Source organism: Dipteris shenzhenensis, chromosome 33 (genome assembly GCF_047967505.1).
Source record: "Dipteris shenzhenensis isolate YYH24624 ecotype China chromosome 33, Dip_SZ_1.0, whole genome shotgun sequence".
NCBI lineage: Eukaryota > Viridiplantae > Streptophyta > Polypodiopsida > Gleicheniales > Dipteridaceae > Dipteris > Dipteris shenzhenensis.
The window spans coordinates 15,228,210-15,253,594 of NC_141628.1; the positions used below are offsets into that span (position 1 = coordinate 15,228,210).

Consider the following 25,385-nt stretch of genomic DNA (forward strand, 5'->3'; position numbering starts at 1 on the left):
AACTCTGCACATGTGGCGCGAATGGCCGATGGCCATCAGGCTACCCTCCCGCCACCACTGACCCACCAAGGTGCCATTGGCCACCTCTCGCCTCCTGTCAGTTTGCTTCTCAGTCCGTCCGCAACTTTCTACAGCGACTCGGCAGCATTGCTATGTTCAAACGCTGCATGCGTGGCGAGAATGGTTGAGGGCCGACAGGCTACACTACCGCCGCGAACACACTAAACGACCAAGGTGTCGAGGTGGCACACTCAATTCAACTGGTGTGGTAAGAAGCAAGCTAGAGCAAGAAAAGCAATGGGTGATGGTGCGGTTCCATGGGAGCACCATGCTTGCTCTATGGCTCTCCCACGCTTCAAGTACACAGCTGCCTCTTCCCTTGCCCTTTCTGGTTTCCTCATCACTTGCCCTTTGGGTACATTTTTCAACATTTTGTTCCTCCCTTTCCTTTCACATCTCTGTTTTCTTTTCTTTCTTTTAACACTCCATGCTCTCGCGTTGCTCAGATCGTGAAAAGAGTGCTACCCTCGAAGCCATTGCCCTCTTGAAAGAGGTTCGTGCTCCCATTCTTTCTGAAGATGTTTTGTGCATACCTCTATCTGTTGCCACTGAAAGATTTTCAAAAGCTGTGCAAAATTATGTCCTTTGCTCACATAACAAAAGCTTCTGACTCTTGCTTTTTTCCTGGATGGCAGTATCTGAATTTCAGGCTAGACCAAGGAGTGAAAGATGTCAACGCACTTTCAAAGGACTTGTTACAATTCGGCCAGGAGGAGAAATACATTAACAAAGTGCGGACGCATGAACCCATCGAAACCGGTCAACAGCGGGGTTTTTCTTCCGTGGACGGAGAGGACGTCCTTCCAGAAGCAACCGAAGGGGTAAGAGAAGATGTTTGCCGCGGAAATGCAGCCGCAAAAGAGATGCAAGCGTCCCCATCCGAATTAAAACCACCAATTGTGAGTATTCAGCAGGTGGACGGTACGTCGACTATAGAAGATGTACCTGTGGCAATAAATGAGGTTCAACATGAAGGACAAGCGGCAGTGATGAATAAAGATGCTGGTTTCTCAGTAAAAGAAGCTAAGGAGACGACGACAGGAGTTGCAGTTAACTTGAAAAGAAGCCATTCAGATAACAGAGATCCTCGTGCCGATGACCGGTCATGTTTTGTCTGTCTCAAAATGGCACAGAAAGGCATTATCTCCATATTTTCGGAGAATGGATTCTCAAACGACCCAGTGAATGTGCTGTCTGAAGTTCTAGGGGACATACAGAATGGTGTGAGGAACCCTCCGCAGTAAGTTTTGCCGCTAGTGTTGAAAATATATTTGGAGAGGAGAGAGGGCTGTGACTGAAATGTAAGCTTTGTTGTACATTAAGCTCTTCTTACAGGCAATGTGTGTCAAAGACAGACTTTCTTTGATTTTGAAACTGATTTTGTTATCACATTTAAAGTGTATTAATGAAGGAACCCCTTTCACTTACCTAGGATGATGCCATTACAGGTTGCTACTATGGCTGGAGCATATTCCCTGTCACATCATTATTGACGCTACTAAACTAAGAGAAAAGGATTAGTGCTGCTTGGTAAGAGCTTTGAGCAGAGATACCTGTAGAAATGTAGGGTTCAGTAGCCTTGCCGTGTCCCATGTCTTCCCTAGAAGTAGCATCACAGTGCACTGTGCAGCAAGAAGCATCACAATAAGGGTTTGCAACTGCACAGTAATCCTTGAGTTCTTCACATAACACGTCATTTTGAGGATTCAACCTTAGTGCGCAACCTGCCAGGGGTAAATTCACTGCTCTTCATACAACCGCACGCTCAATTTTGAGGGGTGTGCAAAATCAAAAGACAAATTCCAATAATAGAAAAACCTCTCCTTTGCAATCTGTCTCCCTAGCTACTACAGGAGCCCCAAGCAAACTGAATATTATTATTCTTAGAACTTCTACATGCCTTCTTGGTAGGGGGCCATGCGAGTGCTAGTGTTAGGAGCTTTCATCGTGACAGGAATCCCCATTGATGGGGCAAGGGTAGGGAATGCAATAGGGGGAAAGGGCAAAAGGAGAATGGGATAGGTGGAGGATGGCAGAAAAGAAGGGGATGAGTGGTGGACTATGATAGTGCGAGTTTGCAGAGAGAACCTTTGAAAGGGCTTGCTTCTTGAAATTACAGCCTGGACAGCAGGCTATTGAGCCACAAAGACATGGTGAAAGAGGGCAAGAGGAGTGTTTATGTAAAACAATGGAGGCTTGGGGGAGGGGGGGCAGGAAACAAATGGGAGCTGTAGGAGAGTAAAGAGGCTAAATACGAGTGACTTTTTTTTGAGACCTGTGGCCATTTGGTATGGAACATCGTACTGTATGGCTGTTTCATTTAGGTTTCAGCAAAATGTCTCTAGCGAGTAATGTGTAAGGGGTTGCTTAGCATGTGTGACTCTAATATAGACCTTGTGAGTGTGTGTGAGCTAGAGAGAGAGAGAGAAAGAAAGAAAGAAAGAAAGAAAGTTTATTAAAGTCTTTTGAAGACTGATGGGTCTATGAGACTGAAAAACCTGATACAATGAGCTGTGGTAGTGGAGCTACTAAACGAGCATCCATACCAATGCAGAGAGAGAGAGAGAGAGAGAGAGAGAGAGAGAGAGAGGCAATAGCAATTGTATTTTCGCAGGGAATTCACTTAGCGTGAGGGCTGCTAGTAGGGGAGAATACTCCTTGAGGAACCTCAATGTGAGACTGCCAAGAGTGGAGGAGTAGGGGTCCTTATATAGCCCCCAGCCAGCCTATTGGGCTGGCCGGATGGACCGACCATGAGGCCCTATCTTACTAGCCTAAACTAGCCTATTCCTACACCTCACTCCGGGCGGACACACCGACAAAGAAGGCTCTCTCACTATGAGATGCTAGACTCTAACACCCTCTCTGTAGCTCATGGTGAGCATGATGATCTTAAGAAGCAAGCCGATGCAGATGCAACCATGGACCCTTCAACCTCGTACAGCAGATGAGATGTCCTCAGCTTGATTTCCCATGCCAGTTTGTACTGAGTCCCAATGGGGTATAATTATCTATGGTAACACTGTGACCTATATCTTCCAGTGAATACATCGCGTATATAAACCTCGAACAATGAACTCTGGTACACAACGTGTCCATAGTCTCTGCACCGTCAAGCAATGATCTCTGAGCTAATCTGGTCCATAGCTCAAAGCCTTGCTTTGCTCGTCAGACTTTCAACAGATAGGGTTGTTAGCCTACACTCCCTCCCACGTGCCCTCTCTGGCTGTGACTGTCTTATTGTTAGAAGGTTGGTGCTATCTGGCGATCCTTGGCAACCCGTGCTGCCTTGGAACCACTTGATTGGGAAAATGAGTTTGACTTCGAGTCTCGGTCCTTTACTTAGCCTTTGGACCTAGCCCCATAGTAGCAATGAAACTAGTTTCATTCACATAGGAAACTTATGTGAAACACCTTGACGTTTCACACTTAGAATCATGTTTTTTAATTAGTAAACAATTTTCAGAGTTATTTTTTTTGGGCGACGCAGAGTAATGTAAGTTCTCTCACAAGATTGTAGCTCCATGTCTTGTGAGAGAAGCTGGAGTACATGGGCATTACTCCATACCAAGAAGGGAAAGAGACTATCCACATCTTAATCGGAGAGGTTAGTCTTTTGCCATTGCAATCTATGCTTGCTTGAGCAAACGGATGATCCCATCGATCCCTGCCAAGTCAATCCCAACAAGATAGGCATCACAAAGTACAAGGAGATGCATGATATTCCATAGGAAAACATGGATATCTACACCATGTGAGGGAAAGAGAGAGGGAGTGGAACGATGGAGACAGAGAGAGGGAGACACAAGAAGTGTGGGTGTGTAAAGTGTTGAGCCACACCACAAACTCAAGAGTTTTATTAGGATTAGGGATTCACTCTATGACTGTCTTAAGACAGTCATAGGTGTCATAACATTTTAAAGGGTGGCAATGTGCCTTTACCCCAACAACCTCCCACCTAGAGGCAAATGTGCCTAAAGGGGAGAAAAGAATAAACAATTACAGCAATATACAGTTACTGTATACAAGACCATAAAATAAGAATGGTCTCATCCTAATCCCATGATGTGGCGACAATGTGCAAACCGCTCTGTAGGCAAGCTCTTAGTGAGCAAATCTGCAGGATTATCATCAGTATGCACCTTCACAAGCTCAAGCCACTTGTCTTCCAGTACCTCCCTGATGATATGGTATTTCACATCTATGTGTTTGGTCTTCTGATGAAAGACCGGATTCTTTGCCAACATGATAGCACTCTGACTATCACAATGCAAAACTGGCATATCTCCTGTAATGCCTAAATCTCCCACCAGCCGAGTAAGCCATATTGCTTCCTTGCAAGCCTCAGTGGCTGCAACATATTCAGCTTCAGTGGTTGACAGAGCAATGCATTTCTGCAACCGAGACACCCATGATATAGCACCTCCTGCAAATGTGAAAATATAACCGGTAGTAGACTTCCGGTTATCTGCATTTCCTGCATAGTCTGAATCTGTAAAACCATGCACCAATGCATCTTGCCTACCATAGCATATGCACAAGTCTTTGGTACCCTTGAGATACCTCAAGACGCCTTTCACTGCTTCCCAGTGCCGCTTGCCTGGATTTGCCATATACCTGCTGATGACTCCCACTGCAAAAGCAATATCCGGACGAGTGGCAACCATGGCATACATCAAAGAACCAACTACAGATGCATACGGAACCTTGGCCATCTCAGCCTTATCATCATCTGATTTGGGGCTGTCCTTACCGCTGAGTTTTAAATGTGGAGGCAACGGGGTACTAATAGACTTCCCCCCCTCCATTTTAAACCTCTGCAGTACTTTGTCAATGTACTCCTTCTGTGACAGAAACAAAAGTCCCTGGGACCTGTCACGAATAATCCGCATACCAAGAATATGGTTTGCATCACCCAAGTCTTTCATGTCAAAAGACTTATGCAGTTGCTTCTTCAAAGCACTAATCTCCTGCTGAGATTTGCTGGCAATCAGCATGTCATCTACATATAGAATGAGTAGCATCAAACTGCCATCCTTTGCCTGTTTGGTGTACAAGCAGTGATCGGTCTCACACCTATGATACCCTTGGGACTGCATGAAGGCATCAAACTTCTTGTACCATTCTCTTGGCGCCTGCTTGAGTCCATACAAGCTCCTCTTGAGCTTACACACAAGCTGCTCTTTCCCTTTAACAGCATATCCCTCTGGCTGACTCATGTAGATCTCATCATGGAGATCTCCGTGAAGAAAAGCAGTCTTCACATCCATCTGACATAAATCCATGTCCTCATGAGCAACAAGAGCTAACACTGCTCTCAAAGTAGTCATCTTGACTACAGGGGAAAAGATCTCATTAAAGTCAATGCCCTTCTCCTGCTTAAATCCCTTGGCAACCAATCTGGCCTTATACCTCGGTAAAGCATTTGAATCCACTTTGACTTTGTAAACCCATTTGCATGGCAAAACCTTTCTGCCTGCAGGTAGCTGCACCAAGTCCCATGTATCATTTTGAAGTAGGGAGTCCATTTCTGACTGCATGGCTTTCTCCCACTTCCTTTTCTCAGTTCTTCCCATAGCTTCTTTGAAGCTGGAAGGCTCACCACAATCTGTCAGCATGATAAAATCAGCCACATTATTGGCTCCTGGAACAAACCTGTCAGGAGGCCGTTGTACACGGGTGCTCCTCCTAACAAAATGTTCCGGATTAGGCTGCTGTCTAGCCTGTTCGTCATGCATGACGGGTGGCTGTACCACCATATTTGGCTGTGCTACAGCGCCATTTGCTGGCATATCCAGTGGTGCATCATTGGCAAAATTGTATGGCTGATTTTCAGCCTGTATACCCTCTTGAACAGGGTTATCTACAGCAGCCTGCTGCTGCATATTAATGGGCATTCTTTGCTGTCCGACATCATCATAAACAACCCTCCGGTATTCCACAGGTTGCACGGGTTCTTTGTGTACACAATCCTCTTTAAAGATGACGTCATTGCTGCGTATAATCTTCCGTTTGACAGGATCCCATAACCTGTACCCCATTTCACCTTCGTCACCGTAACCCATGAAGATGCATCTGAAAGACTTTGGCTCCAGTTTGGTGCGCAGTTCTTTGCGTATATGAGCAAAGCACTCGCAGCCAAACACACGTAAGTGCTTATATGAAGGTGGCTTGCCAGACCACACCTCCTCTGGCATGTTCGGCGACCTGTTAATTAGGTGAACTGCTGTTTGCACGGCTTCTGCCCAAAAGCCATGGGGCAATGCAGCATAAGACAACATACATCGAACTTTCTCCTGAATAGTTCGATTCATCCGCCCACTCACACCATTTTGAGATGCATTATGAGGGGCTGTGAGTTCCTGTTTAATGCCCTTAGCTTCGCAAAACTGTACAAAAGCATGTGACACATACTCACCCCCATTATCGGATCTGAGGCATTTCAGCCTGCGTCCTGTCCGATTCTCAACTTGAGCGACAAACTTCTTGAAAGCATCTAAGGCATCGCTCTTATGCTTCAAGAAATAGACCCACACTTTGCGTGTGGCATCATCAATAAAAGTAATGAAATACTTTGCACCCCCTAGTGATAGCGGTGGCATCTCACACAAATCAGTGTGCACTAGATCAAGCGGTGCTCTATTCTGGGGAGTTCTCCTCTTATGAGGAGTCATAGAATGCTTGCCAAATATGCAATGATCACAAGTAGGCAAATCTGAAAATGAAAGAGACGGCAGATAACCCAAACGTGACAGTTCTTGCATTCCTTTAACGGAGATGTGTCCCAACCGGCTATGCCACAATGAAACCTTTGGCAGCTCGGTTATGGCAACAACATGATTACCTACACTGGAAACATAAAGAGGGTACAAGGTATCACTCTTATAACCCTCAGCCACTACAACCTGGCCATCAGTAATCACCCATTTGGAATCCCCAAATGTGGTGTGGTAAGCACTGTCATCCAACAAGCCAGTGCTAATCAGATTTTTCTTGATTTGCGGCACATGGCGAACACCATCAAGCATAAATATGCGTCCATCAGGGAATACTATCTGTATACTGCCAATCCCTGCAATCTGACATGCATAGTTGTTCCCAAGGTGAACAACTCCATGAGTACCTGTGTAGGAAGTAAACCACTCCCTATGAGGCGTAACATGAAAAGAAGCACCTGAATCCAAGAGCCAGGTGTGCATGTCATGGCCATCAATAACCAATGTATGTGCAATTACAGCAGAAGAGCATAAAACATCATGTCTGTCACTGTCACTGTCCTCTGCTGCAACATTCACTGCATCCAAGTCATCTGCCTTGGCCTTGCCTTTGCCTTTGCTTCCACTGCCTGCATCCTTTGTCTCAGCCTTCTTGGCTTTCTGATCCCGTATAAACTTGAAGCACTTAGACTTCACATGTCCCTTCTTGCCACAGTAAAAGCATTCAATATCCTTTTTGCCACGGGACTGACTGCGGGATTTGGACTTGCTAGCAGATCTCCCCTTCTGCTGAGTCCTACCTCTTTCCTGTACCTACAAAGCATTGGAAGACTTGCTGCCCATATTATTCTTCCTGCTCATCTCCTCCATAAGGAGAGAGCTCTCCACGTCAGCATACATAAGAGTGACATTTGAATTTGACAGAGTGGTCTTGAAAGTGTCCCAACTCTCAGGGAGGGTACACAACAAGAAAGTAGCCTTGAACTCCTCATCAAGGTTCAATCCCTGTGCAATAAGCTGTGTAAAAATGGCATTGAACTCACTCAAGTGTGAGGTCATAGCTGTACCTTCCTTCATGCGAAGGTCAACAAGCTTCTTCAACCAATAAACCTTACTGGCTGAACTCTTTTGGGCATACAACTCTTCTAGCCTCTGCCATAGGCCATAAGAGGTTTTTTCAGCCTGAACATCGAACACAAGAGAATCAGTGAGAGTAAGCATGATAGCCGCCCTTGCGGACAAATCAAGCTCCTCCCACTCATCATCTGCCATCCCAGATGGCTTGACACCCTTCACCCTTATGGGCTTAGAAATCTTCTTTAGCAGAAGTACATTCAAGCACTGTTCTGCCCATAATGCATAATTGTGTGCCCCTTCCAATTTCTTTATGTTCAGTATTGAAGATTCACTTCCCCCTGATGCCATATCAGATAAGGAAAGTGCCTGACTCCCTGTAAGTCAAAAAATGACTAAATAAAATTATGATTTCTCAGAAAACCTGCTCTATCAAGAGCCAGGAGCACTCACAATAGTGCTGTTTTTTACTGTCAAAAAATCTGCAGCAAAACAGAAAATTTTCCCTCCAGTCACTGTACCTTCTGACACTGTCCCGTGCTCAAATAGGCATAAAACAGTAACTTCAGAATGCTGCAGCTGTTCCACAAGTGCTTTATCAGTGCATCATCATCTGACGAAGCACAAAACACTGCTGTCCTGGACACTTCTCCCACCTCAGATGAGGTATTGCACTGATTCTATATGCATAAACCACTTGTCATACACTGTTTTGTCCATTGAAAAAGGCTCCAAACACCTCAACCTGTCACAAACCTGCAACAAAGTATGGGACAAATCCCAAACAATCACCCTTCTGCCAAGGGGATAAAAGGCATCTGAAGTTCTCAAACAGTAACTCAAGTGCTCACAAGCAAAATCTGGGCAAAAGCCCCTTGATTTTACACCTGTACCAAGTGATAAACACCCTCAACACTGAGGTAGCATACAAAATACAGCGCTCTCCTGGCACTTTCACCTGACAAAGTAATGCATAAACGGCCCTGTGTACACAGTAACAACACAGATCCCAACGTACAAACACTGAAGAGAAAATCTTTTGAGCACTGTCAACGATGGACAGTTAGGGACCGAGTAAACTCGATGCGCCCTGGCCAAGCGTGGCTCAACTGAGATTTTCTAAGTGCCGTCCGTACACAAAATGTGACCTGCAAAGAAATGTCACTGATACACTGCGAAAAACGAGACCAATGTGGGCACCCTGGCTCCACACTGCCTCAAGGCATATACTGCATACACTTCCAGGCAAAAGCCCTTTAAATTGTCACCCGAAAACTGAGATTTGCACTCAGCAAAAGCATAAAAGCCCTCTGCAAATCAAGGCATCTGACCTTCCCAAAAAATAACTGTGCAACCACCACACACTGTGGCACTAGTCACCTCAAGCACGAGGGACACGAGTGTACTTGCTGTACCTCAAACACACAGTTTTAGAACTGAAAAAATTCCGGGAATGCATCAAGAAAAAACCTCGTTGTACTTCTGTACCTGCGTGTACTTACAAGTCACGCAAAAGAGCAGAGTGCTCTCACTGTTTCCTTCTTCCCCAAACAAAATCTGTTTGTGCCTGTGCAGCTGTACCTTCTGTACCTGCGCAGGGTACCTGCTGTACCCTGTACTTGCGAGGGTACGGATCCCAAAAAAAAAAATTCGACCTGTACCTGCTTGTCGCGACGTCCGTACAGCCACGTCCGTATGGTACGGTTGCTTGTACGGCATCCGTACAGCCGGTACGGATGGCCGTACCTGTTGCGGCTGCTGCCTTGCAGCCGATCGACGGGCTGCACGCAGCCGGTGCTGCGCGCGGCCGGTGCTGTGCGGTGGAGGCGCTGGCTGCGCCCGCCTGGTAGCGGGTAGCAGCTAGCAGCAGCTAGCTGCTGCTGCAGCTGTCGCTGCCCGCGCGCGACCTGCTCCTGCGTGCTCGCTGCTCGCTGCCCTGCTCGTTGCTGCGGCTGCTGAGGGCACGAGGCCCGAGGGGAGAGGGAGGGGTAGAGAGAGGGGTAGACCGGAGTTGAGAGGGAGAGGTAGAGGCTCTGATACCACTTGTGAGGGAAAGAGAGAGGGAGTGGAATGATGGAGACAGAGAGAGGGAGACACAAGAAGTGTGGGTGTGTAAAGTGTTGAGCCACACCACAAACTCAAGAGTTTTATTAGGATTAGGGATTCACTCTATGACTGTCTTAAGACAGTCATAGGTGTCATAATATTTTAAAGGGTGGCAATGTGCCTTTACCCCAACACACCATGCTCTACAAGGAGATCACGCCTCCATCTCGCACTACCCAATCTTAGGCAGGAGATTCAACTAGTGTCAATACTTTGCATTCACCTCCATTAGATGAGAGTGCATTTCATGAGTCTTCTTGGAGTGGCAGTAGGTGAGAGGACAGTTGTTTGTATCTTGTATGGTACCACTTTTAATCTTTGTTTCTACATTGTGGCGCCGTTGACGCCAAAAATTGATATCTTTTATTCGGCATTGGTGTTGCTTTTCTCTATGTTTGATAAGAGTGTGAGTATCAAGTGATAGCTTAGTGGATTTCACTTATTTCCACTTTCTAAGATATTGTATGGGATTGAGAGGATGGTGGAATGGATCCATGAATGATAAATACTTTGGTATGGGGTGAGAGCTATTTGTGTATGGGATATTATGGGGTTTTTAGAAAACAGGAAGAGTGAGTCCTATAAAGAGTGGGTCTCATGTCCATGTGTTTCAATAATGTAAGAGTGATCACATGGCAAGTGTGTGGAAGGCATGTGGAGAAGTGTGGAGTCAAGAGGAATCCTTCTAGAATTCCTATATGAAATAAGGAGGATGTGGACATATGGAAAAGAGAGGGTCCCTATGGGCTCCATGTGAGAAGACCCTTGACTCTCTCAATATTTTAAGGCTCATGAGCATCTTTTGATGGGACCTATGTCAAGAGTGCAAAATTGGACATAGATAGTGACATACGAGCTTATGCGATTGATGGGAAAAAGAATCTATAGGTAGCAATTGTAAATGGGTGAAGGAGGGTGACAAAATCTCTATAAAAGGAGCCCTCCTCTTCCATGTTCAACAATGCTGCTGTAGCTCTAGTCTCCTCAAGCCTCTTTTATGAGTCTTCTCTCTCCCTCTTGTAGATATCCTCTTATTTAGACTGGAGTCCATCTCTTTCTAGTTCATTCTCTTTCTATGAGTAGTCATGGAAACCTCTTCTTCTCGCTTGTGTTTATAGTGTTTTGAGTTACATTTGAATAGAGTCTCACTCTATTGGTCATGAAGGTTACTTCAGGTTATCTCTCTTGAGTGTCTCTCCCCATTTTCTATTGCTTTGTTCTTTCTCTCTTCGAAAGTCTTCAAAAGTTCTTTCTATTTGGCAGCTCATTGTGCATACATGGTTCATCTGTTTCTTGAGCCATAAAGGGAGCTCTTACTTCTCTCCTAGGCGACCTCTATGAGACTTGGACCGTTGATAAAGTTTGAGCATGGAATGAGTATTCTCCCAAGTCGGCATCAGTAAAAGGGGTAGGTGTTTTTCATGACTGTTTGACACACTATCAGTGTTTTTCTCATAACTTCCTGCTCAATGCTTCGATTTTGACGAAACTTATATCAACGCGAAGCTCTCTTCAAGGAACATCATCCTATGTATTAAGTTTCTGTATCAAATGTCAAATAAAAAAGTTATGAGGCTTTGTGTGTGACTGTTTAGTTTTAAGAGAATTTTTATCCCCTTCCAGTAAAATGCACATAACTTTTCAACAGCTTCTCTGTTTCTTACGAAACTTATATCTGTGCAAGGCTGCTTTCAAGGCACATCTCTATATGTACCTGGATTTTTGATTTCATGTCTCTGTTAGAAGTTATAGGTCTCTGTGTCTGATGAGAGTTTGCAGAGTGCTTTGAGCTACTTATAGAGGTATCTATGAAGGCGGTGCGTAATGTTTTTCCGGAACCTACCCATCCGACCGAATCAGCCCCTTCAAACCGCTCGATATATATTAGTTCATGTCATTTGAGCCACAAGATCTTCTTTCAACACGTATCGCTCTTCTCTTTTGCGCAGATTGGCTTGGTGAGATTATGGCCTCCGATAATCCTTTCCTTCTCAGAGTACAACATCACTTGGGATGTTACCATCTTCATTCTTATCTAAGGGAAGAAAGGAAAGAATATGTGGTGTGGTCTCTTAGCATGAAAGGTTTTATTTTACTTTCCCTTTTTCGGTGATAAAGATCTTTGTCACTAGTTGGAAGTAGTAGGAAGCTAAGAGGTGTGTGAAGTTTTATTACCCCCAACTTTATGTCACACTACCAACTGGGGAGATCTGAGGGCATCACCCATTGCTTGTAGCTGATCATGAAGAACTTTAGCCTACATCAGGAAGGGCTGCATGGTACGCCCTTTGGGAAACTCGAGATTGTACAATTGTCCTTGCAAAGTGACAGGGCGCATCGCCGAATCCCTTGTATAAAGATCTTAGAATTTTGACCATACCTCCAATGCACTGGTCATGTTTGGACTGCCAGAGGAACTTCCTAGTGATTGACCAATGCTGAATGTGCCTTGGAGTCACGCTCTTTCAGATTTTGGAGCTTCTCCAGAAAGGCATCCTCTTTGGCCGCATCCCAATTGATAGCTTTCTTTAGATGCTTGGGCTTGGAGGATCTCCCAAAGGTCTTTGTGAATAAACCAGACCTTTAGGTTTGACTCCTAGTGGGCATAGTTCGTGCCATCGAGCTTGTCCTCCTACTCGTACACGGGGTCTCATGAAGCTGTATCAATCCGCGACACTTGCTTGTGATCCTGGCAAGAGTGGCCTACTAGGTGGAAAAGAAGAGAGGGAAAGGGGTAGGGGGGGTGTGGGAACGAGAAGACAGACCCCTTGTTGCCTTCTCCAACATCCGTTCCTTGTTTGCTCAAACTTTTGCCTTGAGACATTGTGGGCAGGCAGTCCTCAACGGCTGCCTCGGGTAGGTTGCTCAGTGGCACCAATCTCAGAATTTGCCACAGGAGGCTACTAGAAGTTGCCACGGTTAGGTTGCTCAGTACCGCCAATCTCAGAATCGCCTCGCTGATGATGTAAAAGATTGCCTTGAAAGTGGAGCAGAAGAAAGAGAGAGCGGGATTGAGAGGGAATGCTGCCCTGATCACCGTCCCATTAGGTGGTCGAGTAGGATGACTTGCTGCCCCTCTCTTTCGAGTGATGACCCGGACAGGCTCCTTACTTCAGGTGCAACCAGGTGCTGTTTAAACCTAGCCCAACCACACATTGCTCCGCCGTATTCCCCACCACTCCCATTGGCAAGCTCTTCTGGATATTTGGCATCTATCCACCGAGACTAGACTTCATCTTTTTTTTCACATGTGTTCGATTTTGGGGCCTCTGGACTCTATGGAAGGACATAAAATCATCGAGTCTTTGGAGACTCCATTTTCTCAAAGTTCTCCTATTTCCGGATGTCACTTGGGTAATCCTTTTAAATTGCTCGGTGCTCGTCAGATAGATTCCTCTATCTTCTTCTCCTATATTGACATCTTCAGATCTTTTGTAATGGCAAGTTCTATCCTTGGGAACTGCTTCTTGTAATATAAACAAATATGGATCTCACCAAGTAACAAAAAGTGTGTGTGTGTGTACACATAGATTTCACCCAAAAAGAAAGTGTATGTGTATGTGTGTGTGTCTCATATTTATGCCTTTTTACTTTGGTCAAATTTATCCATAACAGTGTGTGTGTGTGTGTGTGCTATGTATATGTGGCAATAGTATAATAAAATATGGAGTGCATAGGGCCCAGGGTTGAGGTGGCAGGGCATGACCATGTGCCACCCTTCCACGTAAGAAGACCCATAAGGTGTGATGTACATAATCCATGGAAGTAATATTATAAAATGTTAAGGTGGCATGGCTCCTCCATGTGCCACCCCTCCACCTAGGCGGTCTTATGCTTGCATTTAGTGAGATATGGCCCAAAGTCCATGGGAGAAGTAATATAAAATAGGTGGAGATGGATATTATATTGGGTTATTCTCTCCATATAGGATAGGCCAATGTGGGTGAGGTATAGAAGGTCCAAGAGTGCAAGTTAAATAATGGGGAAAGTAGGATGAGGTGGCAAGATTCCTTGTGCCAACCCTCCACTTGTCCTCGTAGATGTTTGAACGTATTATAAAATTGGGAAGAGACCAAGGGAGTATCATAGACTTGGGATATGGGAGTTGATATATGTGGAAAAATGTGGCCAAGCGTTATCGCACACAATTGAGAGTGCGTAACCGCCTAGCCCACATGGGAGACTCTTTCACATACATCATGCATGTGGAAGGATGCATTTATTGGGAGAGACCCTCTGTCTTGGCTATAGATGTTACGATCTGTGACGTATTCCTTTCTCTATTTCTAGACTTATGGATGGTTTGATGAATGGACACTTGTGGAAGGGTATGCCCTTTCGACGGGACACTTCCTATGAGGCACAACCCTTGCCCTTTCGACGGGACACTTCTTATGAGGCACAACCCTTCACAAGAGACATCCTATTGAAGAGACACTTCTATTGTAATGTACCCTCTCATCAAGGGTCACACCCTTCACAAGGGGTACACACCTCTTCATGCACATACCCTTTGGAGTACACACCTTTTCATGTGTGACTCTTCACTCTCTATATGAGAGAGGCCCAATTATATGGATGACACACTACAGATACACTATAGACATTCAAGCAATACAATTATTCCTTGTTCTTTGCTATTTCAGTCTCCTTTCTGTTCCTTAGTACATTTCTAAATATAGTAAATCTAGGATTTCTTACAATAAAAGGAGGGGGCTATTTCTTGTTGAGACACGCTCATTCTTGTAAAGCACCTAGCTAGTACTTTGATTTCCCCTTCCCTTCCTTTCAAATAAAGCATGACACTCTTCTCTTGATATCTCCATCTCTACATTCCTCCTCCACCCATGTACATACTCCTCTTTATCCTCTCCCTCTCCCCTTGTGCCATAGTCTTCCTCTTCTTTCCCTCCCCTCTTAATCCCTTTTTCCCACCCATGTTAACGCTCCGTCCCTCACGTTCCCTATTCCTCTATGGCCCTCGAGCGTCGCCATACCTATCCTCTAGCCTCTTGTCTTGATTTCTTTTCCGGCTAATAGAAACGGTGTGGCTGCTGGGATCGAAATCTCCACGGCTAGTGGTGTAAAATCTGTTACTCCTACGACTGGGTGCGGCTCTGCGCCTCTTCTGTGCACAATTCTCTACTTTTGCACCTCCAAACTGTGTGCCTTCCCTGTCTCTACGGCTGTAATACCTCCCTGCTTCTGCGCTTTCAGTTTGTCTGCTTTCTGCTCACGGTTCCTACGTGTATTCTGGCTGACGAATCTTCTGCTCATACCGGTCGCATCTGCAAACCTCATGCAGCGCCGTGTTTCTAACCCTCGCTTGTAAAGATGGATGCGATATCATGAGGATTGGTCCTTTTAAGATTTTCTATGAGCTATTCTATGCTGAAGATTCTTCCCGTACAGTATTTCACAATACACCACTCACACCCTACCCTGCCTATGTATGCTTTGTGGATGTATCTTCACCTGATTTTCAATTCAAGCTTCCTGTTTCTATTATTTGTCAATAGATAAGCCTCATTTCGTCTCTCTCTTTTCCATTTTCCAAGCATGGCAGACATTCCTGAGTTCTGTGGACAGGTTGAAGAAAATCGTAGCGAGTATCTTGTGGCCTTCAAGTGCCATTGTGTTTCTCTCAATTTTCTTATTGAAGAAAGATGGCTGTTGGTTCTTCCCACATTTCTAGAGAGTTTAGCTCAAGTGTGGTATGAGAAGTAGGCCGAAGATGTTCGCCAAAGTTGGCCAAGGTTGACAGCAGCTATGATTGAGTATTTCGGCAAAGAAGAGGAGTCGGAGAATGTGTACATGTAGGTGGCAAACTTGAAGTAGTCAAAAGGTGAGACGACGCGTCGATATGTGCATCGAGCGGTCGTGCTCCTGGACCGTTTAATTGCCACACAGGAGGATAATGCCGGATTTCGAGTTGGAATGACTCAGCATGTGCTGGGCTACCTTGTAGTAGGAGCAAGTGACAAATTTCGCCTCAAGCTTAAATGGGAGAATCCAGAAACTATGGTGCTAGCACACGAGATTGCTCAAAAGTTTGATAAAGTTCAGTCTGATTCCGCTTCAAAGAAGACGATTGTCCCTGCGCAACCCCCTCAATTCTTGTAACAATAACTTAGGGGGTCTAACTCAGGGGCATATCCCCACCCCTCATCAGGGATGTATTCATCGCCTCCATTTTAAATGTATGGTCCACCCCTCATCAGGGATGTATCCATCGCCTCCATTTTAAATGTATGCTTACCCTCAACAAAGAGTATATCCTCAACCTCCGTCTGGAAGATTTTCTCAGCCTCGCCCACGAGCCCTCCTCCTTCCTACTTCCCCGGCCCCTTCTACTAAGAAACCCAGAGTCAATAACCTAGCCAAGGCCCTGAATGATCTTCGGCTTGAAATGGTGGGCATCAGAATTCAATCCAATCGCCCTCCAAGAAAACGTGCTAATGTTGTGTGCTACGAGTGCCACCAGAAGGGTCATTATCGCATGGAATGTCTCAATATTCCAAGGGTGAATCTTCTAAGTGAATCAGGCACTGAGGATTCTGACGTAGAGATCCTTGACCTCGGGAAAAGAAGTCGTACCACATCGGACCCCTCTCCAAACCGTGGACCGGGCCGCCCCAGGAAGAAGGTGTCCTTCTCAGAGCCCTCAGGTGCTGAGATGGTAGACCCATCAATAGAGAAGTCTAAAAGATCTCGTAGGAGTAAGTGGTCGCCCTTGGATTTTCCCATCGTCTCGGGGCAAGAGGATTATTTGGTTGTTCATGATCTTACTCATTAGTCTTTGAGCATCACTCTTCCTCAACTAATAGCATTAAGTCCTAAGGTGAGACGTGAGCTGCAGCAAGGGCTCTCAATAAGGAGGAGCAAGAAAAAGAAAAAGGTACGAGAGGTCTCTTCTATCTCTGAAGAAATTGATCGGCACCCACATACAATATATGTCATCATAGATAATTGTCGTGTCAAAAGTGTGTGTATTGATGGGGGAGCTGCATGTAATATCATGGTGCCTCGAATCATGAAGAAATTGAATTTAAAATGCATAAGGTGTTTCTCCACTCGAATCAAGGTAGCAGATGGTCAACGACTCGCCACCCTGGGAGTCATTGAGGATTTGCCCATCACTGTCTATGGGTTGACCACCAGCGTCAATTTTTATGTAGTGGACATCGAAGATACAGGCAGGAGTTACCCAGCCATACTCGGGAGACCATGGTTCAGAAAGAGTGATGCAGTCAGCTATTGGAAGACATGACATATGTCTTTTGGTGCTTCTAAGGAGAAGATCCCGGTGCAACCAGGTGCCCCGGAACCAGAGAAGAAGAGGAGCAAGACAGTGATACTCCCTCATCCTCGGTGTCTGAATTAATGGAAGGATCAGACGGGGGGGAGGAGTTCTCAGATGAGGAAGTTTACATGATGGGGGTGTCTCCAACCCCGCCACCTGCAGAAAAGGTAACAGCTAGTTCTCAACAGCTTGACTCTATGCTTTCCCCAGACCTCACTTCAAGTAAGAAAGACAAATTTCTAGAAATGTTCAAAGATTTCCCTGACCTTTTTGCAACTAGCTACCGCTACCTTCGCCATGTGACTGCCATAGAGCACAAGATAGAGTTGAAGCCTGATGTGAAGCATGTGGCTCAGAAGTATCGGAGATTAGGGCCCCTACAGACCGATGCTTTGCGCTCAGAATTGCAGAAACTTATAGAAGCTAGGTTTATTGTTTCGGTTCATAATACTGAATGGGTTTCACCAGTGGTAGTCACCCCAAAGAAAAACAAGAAGTGACGGGTCTGCATCGACTACAAGAAACTCAATGCGGCCACCAAGAGAGATCATCATCCTCTGTCCTTTCAAGACCTCATTCTTGAGAAGGTAAGTGGTCATGAGATTTATACTTTCTGTGATGGTTACTCCGGGTTTTATCAAATCAGAATTGCCAAAGAAGATGTGCTTAAAACCACATTTGCCACACCCTGGGAGACATTTGCATTCAAAGTAATGCCATTTGGCCTCACCAATGCTCCTGCTACCTTTCAAAGATTTATGCAGATGGTGTTTGCTCCTTATTTGGGGGATTTCTTGGAGGTGTTTTTAGATGATTTCTGTATATTCTCGTCACGTAAGGAGCACGTCATGAAGGTTAGGTTGGCCTTCCAAAGGGTCAATGATGCGAATGGCAGTCTCAACACTGAGAAATGCACCATTGGAGCCACTAAAGGGAGGTTACTGGGACATATTGTCTTATCTGAGGGTGTCAAGCTTGACCTCGAGAAGGTAGAAGCTATCCTCAAGCTCTCCCCGCCAACAACCAAATGTCAGGTACGCTCATTTGTCAATCTAGCAGGATACTATTGCCGCTTCATTGATCAATATGCTGCTTTGACGTGACCCATGACTATGCTATTAAAAGATGGGGTTGATTTCTCTTGGGATGAGGATTGTGATCATGGGTTTGCACAAATCAAGATTGCTCTGGCTTCAGAACCCATTCTACGCAATCTTGATTGGTCAAAGACTTTCTATATCAATCCTGGGTTTGGTGAGCACACTCTGGTGGGTATTCTTCTCCAGCAAGGGGAGGATCGGTTCATGTATCCTGTTTGATTTGCTTCTCGATAATTGCTCGAAACTGAACGACGCTACTCTGAGGCTGACAAGCATGCCTTGTCTTTGGTGTTCTGCATTGAGAAATTTAAGCATTATGTGGCTGGAAAGTCCTTCATTATAATCTCTAGCAATGGTCTCGCAAAGCAGGTTCTTCAATCACCAAATCCCATGGGCCGGTTGGCCAAATGGTTGGCCGTTCTACACGAATATGATTTTTCTTTCAAAATTGTAAAGGGGGTTGTTCCAACGTGAAGAATGCTTTGATTGATTTAGAGGAGTGCCTCGATGTAACCCTTGTAGCGGCCATAGAAGTTGGGGATCCATGGTATGGTGGTATCTACAGGTTTCAGACTGCTTTCACCTTTCCTATGAAAAGTACTAGCTATGAGAGAAAGAAGATCCGAAGAGATCGTAGGCGCTACACTCTCTTTGATTTGGTCTTGTACCGTCAAGGCATGGATGGGGTACTAAGACGGGCCATTGATGTAAATGAAGTGCCTAGGGTATTGAAGCATTATCATGATGGATTTTGTGGAGGCCACTATGCCAGTGACTATATAGCTAAGAAGATTTTACATGCTGGATACTATTGACCGACCTTGTTCAAGTATGTCACTTTGTATTGCAAAACCTGTGAACCATGCCAATTCTTTGGTAGGAAGGATTTGCGTCCTGGGCAACATTACCCAGTGATGTCCATCCATCCGTTTCAGAAGTGGGGAATAGATTTTGTCGGGCCCTTGCTCATGACTGTCTGCAAAAAGAAGTATCTTTTGGTAGCCACTCAGTATGTCACTAAGTGGGTTGAAGCTATCGCCTTCCCCACTGCAAATGGTAAGGCAGTCTCAAATTTCATATTTGAACGTATCTGCACAAGGTTTGGGACACGCATGGAAATAGTATCTGACCATGGGAGTCCATTCTTAAATGAAGCAGTGGAATTGCTCATGGATCGCATGGGTATTGATCATCACACTTCTAGCATCTATTATCCAGCATCCATGGGTCAAACGGAGCGGACCGATGGCCTCCTTTAAAAACCATGGGAAAAATGGCCACAGGGAATAGGAGCTCATAAAACGTCTACAGGTCACACTCCTTTTGAGTTGGTGTATGGTACCGAGGCAGTTTTACCACTAGAGATAGAGATTCCGGCCTTGAGATTGGCACAAGAACAGAGGATGACAGAAGATGAACATGTAGAGGCCAGATTGGTACAACTTGAGAAGTTAGATGAAACCTGACGCCTTGCACTACACCAAACAGAGATCCAAAAGAATCGACAAAAGGCTCGCTTGGGTGCTAAGATTCGTAAGGGATGGGAAAGATACTTTGCTGAGGGGGATGTTGTGCTATGCTTTGATAACAGATTGGATCACCAAATGGATAAGAAGTTTCTGCCACTGTGGACCGGTCCATACAAAGTCATCAAGGAACGTAGCAATGGGTCTATACAAGTTCAGGAGCTGCATGAGCCATATGGCAAGAAGGTGATCAACAAGCGTTATCTCAAGCCCTTCTTTGTGCGTGATGGTCCCAGACATGGAAATACTGTGCACTCCCTGCCTGGGGGGGGGGAACTGTTATGGATAAATTTGACCAAAGTAAAAAGGCATAAATATGAGTGTGTGCTTGTATATGTGGCAATAGTATAATAAAATATGGAGTGCATAGGGCCCAGGGTTGAGGTGGCAAGGCATGACTATGTGCCACCCTTCCATGTAAGAGGACCCATAAGGTGTGATGTACATAATCCATGGAAGTAATATTATAAAATGTTAAGGTGGCATGGCTTCTCCATGTGCCACCCCTCTACCTAGGCGGTCCTATGCCTGCATTTAGTAGGATATGGCCCAAAGTCCATGGGAGAAGTAATATAAAATAGGTGGAGATGGATATTATATTGGGTTATTCTCTCCATATAGGATAGGCCCATGTGGGGGAGGCATAGAAGGTCCAAGAGTGCAAGTTAAATAATGGGGAAAGTAGGATGAGGTGGCAAGAATCCTTGTGCCAACCCTCCACTTGTCCTCGTAGATGTTTGAACGTATTATAAAATTGGGAAGAGACCAAGGGAGTTATCATAGACTTGGGATATGGGAGTTGATATATGTGGAAAAATGTGGCCAAGCGTTATCGCACACAATTGAGAGTGCGTAACTGCCTAGCCCACATGGGAGACTCTTCCACACACATCATGCATGTGGGAGGATGCATTTATTGGGAGAGACCCTCTCTCTTGGCTATAAAAGGAGGGGGCTATTCCTTGATGAGACACGCTCATTCTTGTAAAGCACCTAGCTAGTACTTTGATTTCCCCTTCCCTTCTTTTCAAATAAAGCATGACCCTCTTCCCTTGATGTCTCCATCTCTACATTCCTCCTCCACCCATGTACATACTCCTCTTTTCGCTCTCCCTCTCCCCTTGTGCCATAGTCTCCCTCTTCTTTCCCTCCCCTCTTAATCCCTTTTCCCCACCCATGTTAACGCTTCTCCCCTCACGTTCCCTATTCCTCTATGGCCCTCGAGCGTCGCCATACCTATCCTCTAGCCTCTTGTCTTGATTTCTTTTCCGGCTAATAACACAAAAAAAAAAAGGAAAAAAAAAGGGGTTGTAGTTTCAAGGTCATTAAGCTGTGAAGTATATTATAAGCTTGCAAGTTGAGTCAAAGCATCTATAGAAAGCTAAAGTACGAACAAGATCCATAAAAACTTTGCTTGAAAAGAGTATAGATGGGTAACGGGATACTCTCAAATAAGATTAATGGTCTTGAAGGTGAAGAAATAAGAGATAGAGTTGACATGATGGAAAGGGGATGGAGTTCTAAATATGATGTCAAGGAAATTGCTAGGATGGTAGGAAGCTCTACTGGGTTTAAACATTTGCTGCAAAATGTAGGTGGTGCCAGCGAATAGTACCTGTACAAGCAAGCTGTCCATTGTTAAGGGAGAGTTTAAGCACACTGGTTGTCAAGCTTGTCAAACAGCATCTTGGGAAATCTGCCTCAACACATGAGGGGCCTATCAAGGTTTTTTTCCTTATAACTTTCAGTATTTTGGTTTTGTTTCTTGTTTATACATACTTACTGTTAAAACATGTGATGAGGCTTGTGAAGCGTGTCCAAGACCTCTTTTGGGCTGTTGTGTCCTTTTGAACATTATCTGTAATTTTTAGAACTTTTAAAATTGTTTACATGATATTGTGCCTGATTGTAATGTTTGATCAAATGCTTCAAGGGCTTGGTACAGCAAGTGGCATCCAGTTTATAATTGCAGGTGATGAAATTCCTTTTACTGTTTGAGCAGTGTCAAAATGACAGAAAGATGCCGATGTGTGCCTTTTGATTAGAACCTTAGTTAGGACTGCGATATATACATGGGTTTTGTAGGATACTTGCATGCTGTGCTTCCACAAAACAGTCAAGTCAGGTACTTAGTACAGGAACATCTTGAAATCTGCAGAAGTCAATGCCACTAACTACTTATGTAATGTGATATGAAAGGTCAGTGGAAAATGCATAGCAAGCATATGTCACTCTTTGTCCTGCTCAAGAAAGGTCTTCTCACTTTGATCAAATTGGAAGGGCCTTGAGCCCTCTCTCCTACGGGAGCACTCCCACATGTCAGTGCTGCTTGATTTAAATGACTTTGGAGCCCACAACCAGAACACATATGTTCACCCTTGCTGGCAAATGTTGCAAACACCATGTTCTCAACCTAGATGTGTTTGCTTGAGGATTTGAACCAGGGCCTGTGATGTATGACGAGGAAGCTTTATAGGATTCATTCACAGAGTCTATCCTGTTAAATTCGACTGACCTGCTCTGCCACTGCAGATAGGATGCTTTATAGTATTCATCCACAGGCTCTATCCTGTTAAAGTTGACTGATCTGCTCTGTCGGGTGTCCAGATCAGGCAATCACGTAGGTCAGCCGGCTGGCTAGTCAGCCAATGTCAATTGGCAAGCTCCAGTCATAGGTATCCATCCGTGTTAGTTGCTATCACAATAGATGTAATGAAGGGGGGAAAGGGGCTACTTTAATGGCCCTTCAGCTAGAGTTAGTGGGCAATGCGGAGGGACTATATAAGTCCCCATCCACCACTCATTGTACACTTTTTGATGTGCCATCTAATCCTATCTACTCTCCCTCCTCCTTCCTCGTACTTGCAGCCTCACTCACTCTCTCTCTCTCTCTCTCTCTCTCATTGTACACTTTTTGATGTGACATGTAATCCTGTTGAGCGAAGGATCATGAGGGTTTATGCACCGAGTTTGTTGCATACGGGATTGATATCCTAGCCCCTATCCTTGCAAAGCTATTTAATGATGCAGTTTGTCTCGGTTTCCCACGCACTTGGACCCTCAACACTATCACACCTATCTGCAAGGCAGGGAATCCCATGGATCCAAGTAACCTTTAGGACCATTATGATCGGGCATGTCGTGTCCAAGATATATGCTATGGAGGCCAATCGTTGTGCAAAGATGCAAGGACTTAGAGCAGATGGATTGGCAGGATTTCGACGTGACCATGTGACCATGTAACCATGGATCACATCTTGACACTTAGAAGTGTCATAGAGGAGGCCAGGGCACGGAGACGGAGGGTTTATTGCTGCTTTGTGGATTTCCGCAAAGCCTTTGATACAGTACCTTGAGCATGCCTCATCAGGCGGTTTCAAGAGCTGGGATATGGGCCGGATATAGTCTGGGCTGTCATGGCACTTTATGAGAGGCTTTCTGGCAGGATTCCGACGGGGGGTGGATGGACAGATGAGATCACGAGCACCATTCCGGTCAAACAAGGTTGTCCACTCTCACTGTAACCTCCTTCGTGAAAGACAGCAAAGACACTCTGATTTTCTCTCCCTCTCTCTCTCAACAGTTACACTAGGGCCCAGGACAATCGTCGGGCTGGACCCCCCCATAGGTTTTTATTCATCAGAGAGAAAATGCAGTACATGAGTTCAGCGTGGAAGCTGTTCATACCAAAATCCAGACGTGAATGAATCATTACATGAGCTCTTAGGCTCTCTTTCTTGGCAACAAGCCACTTGTCAAACTCTACGTTACTTTCCTAATTACATGCCCCTAAGGGCAACTTTGGAGTCTTCGAAGCACTTGGTCACGCGAACCGCCTCCTAGACTCTTGTTAGGCTCCATTGCGCTTAGGAAAATAACTCTTCCTAGTACCTGCAACAATTAATTAAAGTGCACCACCATGGCACCCATTAATTGTTAGCGCTTTGCATGCAAATAATACACTGTGGACTAATTCTAGTCACGGTGGGCGTCCCCACTGAACACATGTGCACATATAACAAATATAAAAAAATATATTTATTCTATGGTTGACGGAAGTCAATGCTCTTGATCATAATCAAGAGGCTTTGACCAAGGGTCGAGGCGCCTTAATTATAGTCAAGTCTCTCCAACCGAAGTTGGCACATCTTGGTTAACCGCAGTTAACCTTCTTGGTATAAACCAAGTCTTCCTGACCGAGATCAGGCTTACTTGACTGAAGTCAAGTATCTGTGACCGTAGTCAATTCTTTGACCAATAGAAAAACTATTTTGACCATAATTAACCTAGATGGAAAAACTCTTTAATTATGATTAAATAAATGGTCAACTGTACTTTGACGTAGGATATTTACATTGTGGTGACACTCATTGACCTTGTTTGACCTCTATATAGATGAGCTTGAGTCTTTTATTAGGACACTAGTAGGAGCCGATTGTTCTCTAACTTGCTTCAGATTCTTTTGTACGCCGACGATGCGGTGCTCTTATCCTCGTCCGTTGAGGGGCTCGAGAGACATCTAGATGCACTACTAGCTTTTTGCGAGTCCCATGACTTAAAGGTCAACCTGGGTAAAACCATGGTTATGATCTTTAACACCTCTAGAGTAGTTGCACATAGAGAGTAGTTTACTTTTGACAAGGTATCAATCGAGATTGTTTCATCATACACATGTTGTGTTTTTAAAGGATGAGTTTGGGAATGTTCTCGGATTCATCTAGATATATGCTTCTGCCGTATTAGCGGACATGCAAATTTCACCTTGTGAAGTTTTCGTCCAAGTTGCGGACTGTTGGTATTGTGATAATTCTTTCTATCTTAAATGGTGCGTTGCCCTATCAGCTAGATTTAGATTTAGATGCTCGTTGGGGAGAGACTAAAATGAAAACGTTTAGACTTCACAAGCAGTTGTAGCTTGATTGAAGAGATTTTGGACTACCTTTTGATTAGCCTTCTCCTTTAGTGCTAGCCTTCGTCATGGCTGAGTCTACCCTTCACCTCCGGAGTGCTGACAGAAACTCAGTACGAAGACTTTGTATAAATGGATGCTCAAGTATGTGTGGGTGTGTGGATTTGTATGTGTGAGAGCATATTTTTATACTATGGTCTACACCCACTGTTGGGCGCTGATGACGTCAGTGGGGATGTCATAGTAGCTAGTCCCTGCTATGCATGATGGAGTTTATGGTTTTCAACCTTGTGAGTGACTATCATGAGATTGAAACTGCACTATGTTGTGTTTTTAAAGGATGAGTTTGGGAATGCTCTCGGATTCATCTAGGTATATGCTTTTGCCGTATTAGCGGACATGCAAATTTCACCTTGTGAAGTTTTCGTCCAAGTTGCGGCCTGTTGGTATTGTGATAATTCTTTCTATCTTAAATGGTGCGTTGCCCTATCAGCTAGATTTAGATTTAGATGCTCGTTGGGGAGAGACTAAAATGAAAACGTTTAGACTTCACAAGCAGTTGTAGCTTGATTGAAGAGATTTTGGACTACC

The 25,385-nt window shown here is 44.9% G+C and overlaps 1 protein-coding gene across 4 annotated transcripts in view; it reads left to right on the forward strand.

Moving 5' to 3' along the window:
- The first annotated feature begins 283 nt into the window (after positions 1 to 283).
- Positions 284 to 25,385, forward strand: part of LOC147879739 (uncharacterized) — a 48,519-nt gene continuing 23,417 nt past the window's right edge. For 2 of the 4 annotated variants that reach the window (XM_087371797.1, XM_087371801.1), the window contains exons 1-4: positions 284 to 415; positions 507 to 553; positions 696 to 1,300; positions 21,481 to 21,610. In XM_087371797.1, the coding sequence (XP_087227923.1) occupies positions 298 to 415; positions 507 to 553; positions 696 to 1,300; positions 21,481 to 21,610 (900 nt within the window). In that variant the 5' untranslated portion in view covers positions 284 to 297. The remainder of the gene's footprint in view (positions 416 to 506; positions 554 to 695; positions 1,301 to 21,480; positions 21,611 to 25,385) is intronic. The other 2 variants (XM_087371798.1, XM_087371800.1) reach the window with 2 other exon arrangements.